The 14860-nt window shown below is 33.8% G+C and overlaps 1 protein-coding gene across 18 annotated transcripts in view; it reads left to right on the forward strand.

Annotated features, from left to right (window-relative positions):
* Positions 1 to 14860, forward strand: part of sls (sallimus) — a 601134-nt gene that overhangs the window by 129222 nt on the left and 457052 nt on the right. For all 18 annotated transcript variants that reach the window (XM_069317090.1, XM_069317072.1, XM_069317078.1 and 15 more), the window contains exons 9-21: positions 532 to 660; positions 1078 to 1200; positions 1331 to 1469; positions 1900 to 2108; positions 2303 to 2479; positions 3297 to 3480; positions 3664 to 3794; positions 4900 to 5070; positions 5308 to 5454; positions 5729 to 5854; positions 8576 to 8764; positions 10015 to 10218; positions 12108 to 12230. In XM_069317090.1, the coding sequence (XP_069173191.1) occupies positions 532 to 660; positions 1078 to 1200; positions 1331 to 1469; positions 1900 to 2108; positions 2303 to 2479; positions 3297 to 3480; positions 3664 to 3794; positions 4900 to 5070; positions 5308 to 5454; positions 5729 to 5854; positions 8576 to 8764; positions 10015 to 10218; positions 12108 to 12230 (2052 nt within the window). The remainder of the gene's footprint in view (positions 1 to 531; positions 661 to 1077; positions 1201 to 1330; positions 1470 to 1899; positions 2109 to 2302; positions 2480 to 3296; positions 3481 to 3663; positions 3795 to 4899; positions 5071 to 5307; positions 5455 to 5728; positions 5855 to 8575; positions 8765 to 10014; positions 10219 to 12107; positions 12231 to 14860) is intronic.

Raw genomic sequence — 14860 nt, forward strand, 5'->3', positions numbered from 1 at the left:
AATAATAATAATAATAATTTTTATTTAGGCAAAGGTACATACATAAAGAGATTTTACAAAGTTTGTTGGCTTTATAGATAGAGCTATAATAGCTCTATAATAATATAATATTAATACATAGTTTGGAATAATTTTAATTTTCAGGTATTTAGTGAAGTTTTCAAAATAGATTTATAACGACCTTCTAGTACACATGACTAATTCTGATAAATAAATCAATACAGTATGTATTTAATTTACTTATGGTCATAATGAAAAATGCAAATTAAATTTGACTTTTGGCTTGGTATGTCTTTTTTTTTTTTTTTTTTTTTTTGCCTAACATATTGAGCAACTTTTCCATACTGTATTTCCCTTTAATGAGGTTGTACAAGGATAAACATTCAGATATGGTAAATGACATGAAGTTTGTCCATGAATGTTCCTTAACTGTACTTTATTCTTGATCAGTTTTGTATTAACAAAAATGTTTTAGGTAGAGAAAGGCCATTTCAAGTTGGAATAATCTGATATTGTTTCTTTGTTTTGCAGGGAATATCATTGGTGGTGGAGGAACTGGAGCGTCGTCGTAGTAACTTGTCTTCCATATGTGTGTCTTCAACAGAACAGGTTCTCCAGCGCACAGAACTCTCTAATGCCTTCCTAGAGCAGTATAATACTGTAAGTTTTACTTGCAATAAATTTGAGCTATTTCTGTAATGCTGTGTATACAGTAGAATTTTTGTAGAGCAAGACCACATATTTTCTATGTCTAAAATTGTACAATATTAATATTATTTTCTGTACTGTGGCTCTTGCAGATTGCAAATATAATTTTTAGTGTAGTCAAGATAAGAGTTTAAGCAGTGAAGATAATATCTGTGTAGTGGAAGCAGGACTCAAATACAGTAATGACAATACAAATAATGTAATGGAAATAATTGAACTTGTATCAGTATGGGAATTTTTTGGCAATGGCAGACTTTTTTGAGTGGAGAAACAATTGTGTTGGTAAATATGTTGTAATTCATTAAAATAATTTTGTTTAATGTAGAATTACTAATAAAAATCTCACATTTTCATCACTTTATTATACAGATTGAATCTTGGCTGGTTCGCATTGGTGATGCCTTTCTGCAAGGACACCAAGATCCCGGCGGATCCCTCAGTCTTGCCAAAGACTTCCTTCACCTCCACGAAACACTCAATCGTGATGTTATGGTACTAATTGTAGATTATCTATGTACAGTAGTTTGATTAATGCAATAATGTGACACGAGTGTGATGTTTTTGAATGGCTTTTCTTAAACTTCAGCTATAGCATAATTCCATAAAATTTGTAATTTTACAGGAGAAGAAAAACGAAATCGATGCTCTTTCAACTTTCCTCGACAAACTCTTACCCGACTTGTCAGCAGAAGAAGGTATAGGCTACCAAGAAAAGATGCACACGCTTCAAGAACACTGGAATATTCTAAAGAAGCTCTTAGGTCAGTTGTAATTTAAATTTGATATAGTTCACAATAGAAAATACAGTTTAAATTCAAAATAAATGGCCAAATATAAATCTGCATTTAATTTTTTTTTTATTTCAAATAAACATACTTTATTGATGCTGCGAGATTGAAAATATTAAGGGAATTCTAAATACAGTGTTGCAAATTAAAATCATGACACAATTCATTCCTATTGTCAGAAATGTTATTTTCCTCTTAGAACACAAGACCAAATTAAACTATATAAAACTTATTGCTCCATACAAGGCAGCTCATAGACAGCCCGGAATACTAAATGCAATTACGAAGACTTTATAAGGACAAAAAATTCCAGTGAACACATCCATGCGAACTTTTCATGTGTATTATTTGTTAGTGTGTTATTATTAAATATTTCCTTTTAATACATTATTATTTCAAACAGATATTCGCATTGTAATTAGTGACAAGTATGTGAAGTTCCACGAAGAAGCCGAAGCTGTGAATAATGCACACGAAGAACTTGAACTACTCCTCAAGGAAGCTAAGGGTGAAGATCGGGGAGCTGAGGTGGAAGCCAAGTGGGAACAGGTGCAGAAACTGTATCTTGACCTTTGTAACACAGGGAAGGCATTCTGCCAAGATGTCAGAAGTGTAAGTTGTATTGAAATTGTATAAATAGGAAAGCTTATGCTTTTATTGTGTGTCAATGAGTACTCATGTTAAATGTTATTAAGTCTCAGTACTGTAAATTTAAAATTTGACTTGTTAAAATATCTTGCCCCAAAGATATCGAGGAAATTATTGTATAAATAATGATTTAATTCCAAGTTTGAATATTGCCATAGGTAGAGGATCCCTACCTGGACTCCAACCGTGCTGTGTTGTGCGTAGAGTCTATACTAGAACACCTGGGCAAAAGACGTCTGGTCATCACTGACTTGCATTCCCACTTCCATATGAAAATTACTACAACCAAAGAAATGATGATCTTGTGGAAGACTTACAAAGAAAATGTCAGTAAGGTAAGGTGGTTGAAGAGAGCAGATAGTGTGGACAACAGCTTAGTAAAACACAAAGATGAGAGTAGACTTTATTTGGGGCTACTTTAGCATGTGGTTTACTGCAGTATCCCTAGTCTATGCTGAGTAAATGACCTGACCTGACCTGTCTACCGAGACCTCGGTTGTTGATGTGGTTTAGGTTAGGTTAGGGGGTGAGGTAGATCACACGCTAAAGTGGAAATGGCTAAGGAGGTCGCATGCTAAAGTGACACCCTTTATATGTACTGTATGTAACATTTTGCCAGTATAGGGGCTTTATCAAATCTAATGCACATTCACAGGGCTAGTGCTTATAATGATGAAAAGGGAGGAAAGGGTTACCTCATTCCTCCATATTTTTTCCTTTTGTTGGAGTTGATAAAGACTTTGCAGGTGGAACATTGTCTATAAGTATGTCTACAGTACTCTTTTTTACTGGCATTTCTCTGCAAGGTAAGAGAAAGAGGTAAATGCAAAAGAGGTGTAATTATAAAGAATTAATTATGACAAGAGTAGCATTATGTATGTACATCTGTGAAAGTGTGTGCTTGTATTTTTTATTATTGTAATTCTGGCAGATCTATAACTAGAATTATTATTTGTTTTAACTTAGCAACTTCAGTAAGATTAATATTCCACACCATTAGTTAGCCTATTAAAGCTGCTGTTTCCATAGTATACACGTAATGTAAAGTTCTGCCATTTTTTCTTAGAAATGCAATATGAAATGTTTTATTTTATATGTTTGTGGTGTGTGCTTGCAAATTCTAATTCTTGTTGTTGACGTGTTTGTTTCCAGATGCAGTCTGAAATGTCTCAAATGGAAACTGACTTCTGCCCACTCTTAAGAGGAAACCCAGCAGATCCTGAGGGTATGGCAAGCACATTGGAACAGCGACTAAATATTTATGTCTCTGCTGTAAAGAAAACTCAAGAAGATATTCAGAACATGATGACTAGAGCAGAAGTCATGTCATACAAAGGTACATTATTATTAACGTTTAAAATTCATGATCAGGTGAATTATTTTGATGGAAGTGTTTCTGTGATTGTTTTCGAATATCACAAGATGGTTAAATAGTTTGAGAATAAATTTAGAAGCACATTTATCTGCATAAAATGAAGTGTCTTCCATGTAGTACTGTAATTTATATTAATTTCGGCAGGTGATGATGAGGGACAACGTGACGAAGTTATTGGTGCCCTTCTGCAGCTGTACCAGAATCTACAGAATAAAGCCACCGAGTATCAAATCTTGGGACACATGCTTATACAGTGGTGTAGAAACATTGCTGAGGTTAGAATATATTTAATTTTGGAACTCCACAACAGAAAGTTTAAATTAATTTTAATGCATAATTATGTGATTTGGTGAAGAAGGGAAGCAATTGAAGTGAGAAGATTGATATACTCTGATGTTTATTATTTAACGGTCTTTTGGGAGTAGGAGCTCTTTACAAGACACACATTTACAATAATTTTTAACCTTTATTCATGATAACATCCTAGTGTCATCCATACAGCAATCAAATATTATTGTTGCAATGTAGATGCACGAATTGTTAATATCTCATTGAAGACAAGCTATTTCTGAAAAAAATACATTAATTGGCCAATTTTGTTGTAAGTAAAGAAACTGTATTACTATGCAAATCACTAAAATAAACAGCTTGTAAAAAAGAAATTAGTTGAACTCTATGAATATGTAAGCATTTTGTATAATCATTTCACAGATCAGCAGTCTTGAAATCCATCTACACTTATTCCACTGGCTTCCTATCCCCACCATAGCTAATAAGTTTTGTGGACAGGTAAATACAAGTAAATATGTACTGGGACATCACTTGGTGTATTAATTCTCCACTAATTATAACTGATGTGAGAACCCTATGCTGCAGAGTGGCAAGATTCCAGGTTTGGCAGATAAATATTAGAGTAACCATACTTGTCAAATACCTGCCAATGATTCTGAGAATCAATGTTCCCATGACCCAGTTTCTTACCAGGCCTCCTGGTTGGTGGTCTGGTCAACCAGGCTGCTCGATGCAGCTGCTCACAGCCTGACGTATGAGTCGCATTGTACTCTTTATTCACACATCATAATTCCAAGTAACACATTTAAGGTTTTACATTTTTTGTAAGACTTTTTCTAAGTATTTGTCACAGTAATTTCTTTCTTGACTGCTGCGACTTAGCACCTTTTCAGTTTTTGATAAATGTGATAAATTAATTGTCCTCCATGCCACTTAGCACCTTTTCAGTTTTTGATAAATTAATAGTCCTCCATTTTCTGTTTTCATTTGTGTATACTGTATACTGTTCTACAGTACAGTATATCTAATTTTTGTATTCCACAATATTTTATTTGATACAAATTTTTTCATTTAATTTTTGTTTTACAGATCCACCGCTCCTGTGACAAGCTCGAATCTCAGTTCAGTAATGTGAGCCTTGATATTGGTGGTGTAGAAGGCCAACTTAGAGAACATGAGGCCTCAAAACAAGCCGTTTTGGAACTAATGAAGTTTGCCCAAAATGAAGCTGATTCTATTGTGTCCAAGATTAGAGATCAGGTAAAAGTCTTAGATTTTAAGAGTTTGATATGCAGTTAATTTGTGGAAAATTGAAGGCCCTTCAGACATTCAAACGATGAACCTTTACATTAAGTAAAAAGTGTTCATATTAATGTCATTATCATATAATTGTATTAATATCCTCTGTAATTTGGGTGATATTAGTTTGTGACTCTTAAGATAATGTTATGTGAATTTGTAATATGTAGTTAATATGACCAATGCCTTCATGACCAGTGTCCCCCTGAGGCTGGTGCCCAAGATATGGCTGTAATTGAGGAGATGCTGAAGAGACGGAGTAAAGAGTTTGATATGGTGTGGCTTCAGCACCAGAACATGCTAGAGAGACAACTGAGACGGTCACAGTACCATGTTGACCTCCAGGTAATGTTCAATTTAATAAACACCACTGTTCAAATTCGCTTTATATCAAAGAATAATATCCACTGTCAAAGAACAGTGTTTAAAACCAAGACTTAAGAGAAAAGCATATTTTGCTAAAATCTGTTTATGTATTTCTGATAGAATTTTCAGCAATTGTCAAGCTTACATCATTTATAGAAGTTATATTTTTAGTAATATCACGTAGTAGACTTCCAGTTTTAGAACAATAATTATATGACTCAGTAGCTGTAAGAATGATATTTTTGCCATGCAGGTGATCAGTGATCAGCTACGTGATCTGAGTGAGCAGCTCAGTCGTATGCGAGGTCATTATGGCGACTCGTTGGCGGCAGCCACTAATATGCAGGGTGCATTCAATCAGTTCCTAATTACCGTTGATGTAAGTATTTTGACGAGAACTGAACCTCCACTTTTGTAGCACACATTATCAAGTATCCAAGTTTTCTTTCTAATTGTTGCACTTATGAAGTCTTCCATCCATCTTAGGGAAGCTTGAAATATTTTGATAAGAATTCCTCATACTGTACTAGTTTAGCTGATTGTTAAATGAAGTACAGTACTGATCATGCTTCTGTAGTTACTTTCAGAATATTTCTTATTTTCTTTGGCTTGTTATTATGTCTTCTGATATTTTTTCCACTTTACTTCCCCTTCCTCCATATATATATATATATATATATATATATATATATATATATATATATATAATAAATAAATAAATATATATATATATATATATATAATAAATAAATATATATATATATATATATATATATAATAAATAAAATATATATATATATAATAAATAAATATATATATATATATATATATAATATATATATATATATATATATTAGTATATTTTGGTAGCAGTCTTTCCTGTAGACATATTTTATTAAATATGACCGAAAAAGTAAGATTAATAATTCTAACACGAATTTTCTCAATCTTTCGTACATTATGCTTCACTGTTGGAGGTAAATCAAAAATCACTTCTCCAAAATTCATTTTTATTTCTAGTCTGACGCGACACGGGCGCGTTTCGTAAAACTTATTACATTTTCAAAGACTTCACAAATACACAACTGATTAGAACTTGCGTTTCCCTGATTTTATATCTACATTTGAGTGAGGTGGGAAGGGTGATGTGGCATTACATTTGAGTAAGGTGGGAAGGATGATGTGGCATTAGAGGATATTAATAGGGTATTAAAAGTATCAACACAAGACAGAACACGAAACAATGGATATTGAATAGAAGTGTTTGTAGAAAGCCTATTGGTCCATATTTCTTGATGCTTCTATATTGGAGCGGAGTCTTGAGGTGGGTAGAATATAGTTGTGCAATAATTGGCTGTTGATTGCTGGTGTTGACTTCTTGATGTGTAGTGCCTCGCAAACGTCGAGCCGCCTGCTATCGCTGTATCTATCGATGATTTCTGTGTTGTTTACTAGGATTTCTCTGGCGATGGTTTGGTTATGGGAAGAGATTATATGTTCCTTAATGGAGCCCTGTTGTTTATGCATCGTTAAACGCCTAGAAAGAGATGTTGTTGTCTTGCCTATATACTGGGTTTTTTGGAGCTTACAGTCCCCAAGTGGGCATTTGAAGGCATAGACGACGTTAGTCTCTTTTAAAGCGTTCTGTTTCGTGTCTGGAGAGTTTCTCATGAGTAGGCTGGCCGTTTTTCTGGTTTTATAGTAAAACCAGAATTCTGGTTTAAATTATAATTATAATTTAAATTATAATTCTGGTTTTATAGTATAGTAATTTTCTGGTTTTATTTACTATAAAACCAGAAAAACGGCCAGCCTACTCATGAGAAACTCTCCAGACACGAAACAGAACGCTTTAAAAGAGACTAACGTCGTCTATGCCTTCAAATGCCCACTTGGGGACTGTAAGCTCCAAAAAACCCAGTATATAGGCAAGACAACAACATCTCTTTCTAGGCGTTTAACGATGCATAAACAACAGGGCTCCATTAAGGAACATATAATCTCTTCCCATAACCAAACCATCGCCAGAGAAATCCTAGTAAACAACACAGAAATCATCGATAGATACAGCGATAGCAGGCGGCTCGACGTTTGCGAGGCACTACACATCAAGAAGTCAACACCAGCAATCAACAGCCAATTATTGCACAACTATATTCTACCCACCTCAAGACTCCGCTCCAATATAGAAGCATCAAGAAATATGGACCAATAGGCTTTCTACAAACACTTCTATTCAATATCCATTGTTTCGTGTTCTGTCTTGTGTTGATACTTTTAATACCCTATTAATATCCTCTAATGCCACATCATCCTTCCCACCTTACTCAAATGTAATGCCACATCACCCTTCCCACCTCACTCAAATGTAGATATAAAATCAGGGAAACGCAAGTTCTAATCAGTTGTGTATTTGTGAAGTCTTTGAAAATGTAATAAGTTTTACGAAACGCGCCCGTGTCGCGTCAGACTAGAAATAAAAATGAATTTTGGAGAAGTGATTTTTGATTTACCTCCAACAGTGAAGCATAATGTACGAAAGATTGAGAAAATTCGTGTTAGAATTATTAATCTTACTTTTTCGGTCATATTTAATAAAATATATATATATATATATATAATAAATATATATATATATATATATAATAAATATATATATATAAATATATATATATATATATATATATATATATATATATATATATATATATATATATATATATATATATATATATATATATATATATATACAATACAATACAACACATACAATACAATTTTATTTAGGTAAGGTACATACATACAATAGATATTTACAAGGATTGTTTAACTTATAGGTATAGCTAGTACATACAATGCCTAAAGCCACTATTACGCAAAGCGTTTCGGGCATATATAATTTTCGGGCACAATATATATATATATATATATATATATATATATATATATATATATATATAATAAAATGGTTGTTGAGGCAATTATTGTTCATGTTCCTATTTCTCATGTAAGTAAGTAGCAAATAAATTTTTTTGTTATATTGTTTGTATTTTAATCATTTGCACACCAGAAATTGTCACTAGTTTTCTCTCTCACTCAGATGCTAGAAAACCGTATTCATACATTTGTTACTACAACGACAAAGATGTTGGGGCCAGAAGATGACTCGGGAGAAGTACAGGAAGATTTGGCAGAGCTGGAGAAAAAGTGGTCTACTTTCCAAATGCAAGTTGGACAATCCAAAAAGTCAATTGAGCTTTCTATTGTCTTTTACAAGCTTGTTGAAGAAGTAAGTTTCAAATACAGTACAGTACTCTGATATCTTAATAACTTACTCTAGCAGATGTTTTAACTTGTTTCCTACTGTTAAAGCTTCAGTTTCTTATTTCCGAGATAAACCATTAATTGTATCCCTATGAACGATAAAAACACAATAAATGTATGAAAAACAAAACAATTACAGAAGATTACTGATGTAAAATATGTCCTGACAACTTGGCCTCTCCAGCCACAACTGGACAGTGGAATGAGAGGGAGTTGATACCAGGATAAGATCACCTCAATCTTAATGATGTCAGTTCATTTAACCAGCACACATTTCCTTTGATACTGGCGTGAATTTTCACATTAAAATTAAATTGTTTCTTTGACTTGTCAGAATTTGCAACTGATGATATAACATATCATTCCACAATTTCTCTTAATATAATGGCTGGCTGTAAAAATTAGCCTTCAGTTAAATTAAATCAATATTAGAGAAAATGTTTACCAGTCTCACCTGCATATATTTTTTTCTGGATATTACTTAAAAGGAACAACATACACGACTTATCAAATTTTTCTCCTGGCTTTGTTTTGAGAATTTTTGTTAATTGTATACGTGTATTTATAGGCTACCTTGACGACTGCCTCTTGACAGATTCTGTGTTCTGTAATTTATCATTACCACAGTAAGCATGATACATTTACTGAAGTCATTGAAATTGAAATTGAAATAAGTTTATTGAGGTAAAGTACACACAAAGGGAAGAGGTAGCTCAAGCTATCCTCACCCCCGGTCAGTACATCGTGTTAATACATACATATACACACATCACAAACAATAAACATATTACCAAACATTCTGAGAGATAAACATCTACATTTCCTAAGTCATTGTTTGTGGTTGGCTGCAGTGCATAAAATTATTTTCTAATTGAACAGGATCCCTCAATGATAAACCAATAGGATAATGGAGCCCTCTGAAAATGTAATATATTTTGGATATTTCTTCATGTATATTTTCAGGATGACACTATGCCTGTATGAGTAAATACTTTCACTGTCAGATTTCATTGGAAATTTCCTTGAGCCTTTACATGTTTTATTTTAGAATTAACTCTTTACAATGAACTATAATGTTTACTTACATTTTTGTACAGTCTTCAAGTTGTCTAACAATAATAAAATGAATATTTCATAGCTCTGAAAACAGACATTGTGATATTTAAATGCAGATAGATTAAATTAAAAGATTTCTTTAATTCTCTTTCATCACAGGCAGAAGACTGGGTCAAACAGGGTAGTAAGATTCTAGTAGATATAGCCGGTGAATCGGCAAACATCCAAACTCCAGACCAGGCAGAAAAGTTAAGATCCTGCATTGAGCATTTCCTTCAGCCTGGTGAAGAAGCCCAGCAAGAAAGAATTACAAAAATATCTTCTCTAGCTTTACAACTTTATGGTGGCCAACCACCTAGACAGGTTTGATTCTTTTGTTATGTAACACTGTGTAATTGAGAGAAGGTAGAAGGTAACTATCAGGGAAAAACACCAAGCCATTATGACTATATAGCACTCGGAAGGGATAAGGATAAGGATATGGGATGGGACGAGGGGAGAGGAATGGTGCCCAACCACTTGTGGATGGTCGGGGATTGAACACCGACCTGCATGAAGCGAGACTGGTATAATTGAGAGAGTAAGAGAGAGAGAGAGATTAGAAAGTAAGATGGGTGAAGAACAGGATGGGCTTAGATAGGGGGCTGATTGTATAGACCAGATTTTTACCAAGAGAGGGGCTATTGACAAGCTTCTAGCAAAAGGGGAGAAAGTTGTTTTCTGCCTTTAGGGATTTAGAAGAGCATATGACTGGACTAATTGTGAAGTACTGTGTAAGATTTTAAAGATCTAAGTATTGGGAGAAAGTTTATTAACAGTAAATCTATTTATATGAATAGCAGAGCATGTGTGAGAGAGCTGTGTAATGTCTTCCTGGCGCTGTTCAATATAGACAGTATATTGATTGGTTAAATTGGTAATGTGAAGGATACCTCAAGCTGGAGTGGAAATATATTGTAATAGAGATAAATTATTGTTCTTGACATGCATGTGGGCAGATAATTCATTTTTCTGTGCTGAGAGTGAGGATTAATTGCAAAAGATTGTGAATCAGTGTGACAGTGTGTGTAAAAGAAGAAGTTGATCAACATGTGAAAATATAAGGCTAAGGTGTTTGAAGTAAGTAATTATAAAAAAAAAAACGAGCCTGGAAGACCATTTAGTACCTTCTGGTAGGGTAAACAGAATAATCAATAAGCCTAGATAATCATTCAGGTTGTCAATATGAGAGTAAAAATATGTAAAACAAGGATATAAAAGGTTTTGGGTTCACCAACAATTTGATTGAGGGACACATGACTTGAAGGAATATTGCAAAAATCAAAATTTTTTATCAGCCTGAAAATTTGGGCATTCTGTGAAGAGGTACACAAACATTAATGGGAATATGCAGTTCTGATAGTAAGAGCAGGGTTCTGTTCCATTAATTGTCTACGAGTTACTCAGATGTGGTCACTGTGCAATCTAGCCAGAGATGACTCCTGCTATGTGTTATGGAGATATGAAGTCCACAGGGTTGTGTTTGAAAGAAAGGAATTGTATGTTGTGGATTTTGTAGATCCTTTTATGGTGGCATGACATAGTAACTTGAACTGAAGGCTAAAAATTGATAAAAAAAATACTGGAAAAAATAGTAAGTTTTAAATACTTGGGAATAGTGTTAAATAAAAATATAACTATGGGAAGTGAAATGAGATTGTAAGTAATGAGTGGGAGAAGAGTGGTAAGAAAGGAGATAAGTATAATGAAAGCAAGGAATGCCAGTATGAGGCAGAACAGTACCCTACTGAAAGGTTTGGAATAAGGAAGTGAAACTTGGATTTGGAAAGGGGCAGCATCTTCAAGAACACATACAGTAGACATTTTTTCTTTTTACTTAGCAAGAATTAGCATGTGTAAATATGTGGTATAAGCATTACATTGAGGAAGTTTGAGATGTGATCTGAGTCATAGAAGGGGGGGTGAGGGAATGAAATACAGTATCAAGGTGTGTAGTGTGCTAAGTGTAATACAGTGTGCTAAATGTAATACTGTACATGCTAAGTGTAACACACTTAGGTGGTATGGAAGTTAGTAGAATGTCTAAGAATTGTTTAACAAAAAGGGTGAGCCACCATCATGGAAGAGAAATGTATTCCATACACTTTCCTGCATGGAATACCCCTGGTGTGTTATGGGTATTCCATACAGATTATCTTGTATTAATATACAGTAGTGAGTTTATCTTAGTAATTATTTGTTTGTTTTTCCAGGTTGAAGTTGTGAATCATCAAAATACCCAAATAATAGACAGTTTTACAGTTATCACTCGCAACCTTATCATCATGGAAGAGAACTTGAGAGCTGCTGAGGAACATAGAGAAAACCAAAAGAGGGTAAGTGAAAGCTATATGCAGAATTTAATTACAAATATTCATCCATACATATATAATAATGTACATTAAAACATTGAAAATATCACCTGTCCATTTATTATATCTCACAATACAATTATTCCAACATGGTTAAACATGCACCACCACACTCGAAAAATCATCTCAGCAGCATCCTACTTCTTTATAGTACCAGATGTACAACATTCCTTATAAATAAAAAGAATGAATAAATGAACTTAAAACATTTCTTATGAATAAACGGTCGATAGAGCTTGGACCTCTCATGCCTGGGGTCCATGGTTCGAGTCTCCTAGAGCCCAGGTGAATGGAATTCCTAATGATTTGTCATATGCACTACATAAACATATATAAACTCTTTCTACCTTAACCTCGTCCCTTACAATGTTCTATATTTTGTCCACACTTGCTCCTATTTCCTCACACACACACCATGTCCATCCATCTTCTTTCCTGCCTCCTCCTACTTATATTATATCAAATAATTACAGTATAATATTTATGATAATAATAATAATAATAGTTTATTTAGGTAAACGTACACATAAAATGAGTTACAAGCAGAATGTTGGATTTTTAGGTAGAGCTAGTATATACTATGCCTAAAACCGTGGGAAGACAACTAGTGATTAATTTATTTAATTCTCTATTAATTTAAAGTAAACTGTATTGTAATTATATTTATTACTTATTTATAACTTCGGAGTGGACTATGTTTAATTTAATGTCGGCAATAAAAATGCCTTTCACACAAATTGGGGGGTTATAATTATTAAGTTTGGTTATACTGTAATTAAACAGTTAACATTATTAATTTCACCGCACCATAATTAAACGGTTAGTGTATATTGTTAGTATGAATGTATTATAGCCTTATCTAACTAGAAGGCTTCGACAGTCATCATCATGGAACAGGTGCTAAACACATGAGTGAGCCTGGCTGTAATAGCATCATCTTTCATCACGTTGTATTAAGACTGTTGTATTAAGTATTTATTGATTAATTATATGGGTATTAAATTGATTTCTGCGATGTAGAAACATAATCTCATTTTCTGGAGAAAATTTGCAACGAATACAGTTATCTCTGAATGAGTAACTGAAGTAATTTATTTAATATGGATTAATACAAAATCAGTAGCAATATTATTTTCTACATATTGTATTGGAAGTTAGTAATGTTGCCACGAAATTCCAACAAAAGCCACTTATATGCACAGTGTTTTGGGGAAGATATGGGGAAAACCTTAAAAATTAAGACTTAAAGCTAATTGAGATCAAAATCATGAGTTGAACTGTAGTAAAAAAAAAAGGACAATAATTATATGTTTAAGGGAACAGCAGAAATTTCAACAGAACAGCAGAGAGTAATTTAAACTAAATAAACAGATAGACTACAATTGAAGTTTATTCATGTAAGATGTCAAGAGTTTTAAAAGTTAGTCATTAATCATTAATGTTTGAGAATTGCAAGACATAGGTTGACATTTAGGAGGTAATGTAGGTTACATGGAGTTGATTAGGTAGTACTTAGTTTTTCATTTAAACTGGTTAAGAGAGGTACAGCCGTTGACATAATTGGGAAGTTCATTCCACATTCTGGGTCCCTTGATTTGCAGAACATTTCTAGTTTGGTTAAGTCGCATTCTTGGAATATCAAATAGATATTTGTTTCTAGTGTGGTGCCCATGGGTTCTGTTACAACTCTCTAGGAAGTATTTAAGGCCAGGATTAGCATGACAGTTCAGAGTTTTATATATATAGAGTACACTTGAGAGGATATGCAGTGACTTAATATCTAACATATTCAAAGAATTAAGTAAGGGGGCAGAGTGCTGTCTGGAACCAGAGTTTTTGTTCTAATACTTGATTTGTGTTGAGTAATTATAGGATGTAGATGATTTTGGGTAGTAGAACCCCAAGCACAAATACCATAATTGAGATAAGGATAGATGAGAAGAGAAATAGTGTTGCCAGGGCAGGGCGAGGAACATATCTGATTTTAGAAAGAATGCCAACAGTTTTAGAAACTTTTATAGCTATACTGTATTTTGAATGTGGCCCTGAAAATTTGGCTTGTTATGAGAACAATAAGGAATTTATTATCTATCTTGTTACTAATTTGGATATTAAGAAAATCTGTAGATGAGGGTTCCAACCTATGCCGTGGGTGTTACCACGCACACCCACTAGCGACTAGACCACAACATGGTCAAAAGGATTGCAACCTGGAGTTCTGTTTAACTCATAAGGGTTTCCTGAGGCTTCCACTGAAGCTGAACCAGGATTTTCACACGATCCCCCCCCCCCCCCTCCTCATGCACTCTGGCGCTGTCATCTAGGCATGTTCTACCGCTAAAGCTCCTCTTTCATTACTCATAGAGTAATCACACTAACGTGACTGCATCAGTGAGAAAATTCATAGGCACTGTGATGAAGGTTGCGATCCAGTGTGGTAGATGTTCCCACACACATTCACTAGCGGCTGTCATTTAACATCACTTGGCTGAGTTGATACATGTTCATCTCCCTAAAGTACTTCTGTATTAACTTTGTAATATGATTTTTTCCAAGTCTATAAATGTCATATACACCTTACAATCTTTCTCATG

Source organism: Procambarus clarkii, chromosome 86 (genome assembly GCF_040958095.1).
Source record: "Procambarus clarkii isolate CNS0578487 chromosome 86, FALCON_Pclarkii_2.0, whole genome shotgun sequence".
NCBI classification, from domain to species: domain Eukaryota; kingdom Metazoa; phylum Arthropoda; class Malacostraca; order Decapoda; family Cambaridae; genus Procambarus; species Procambarus clarkii.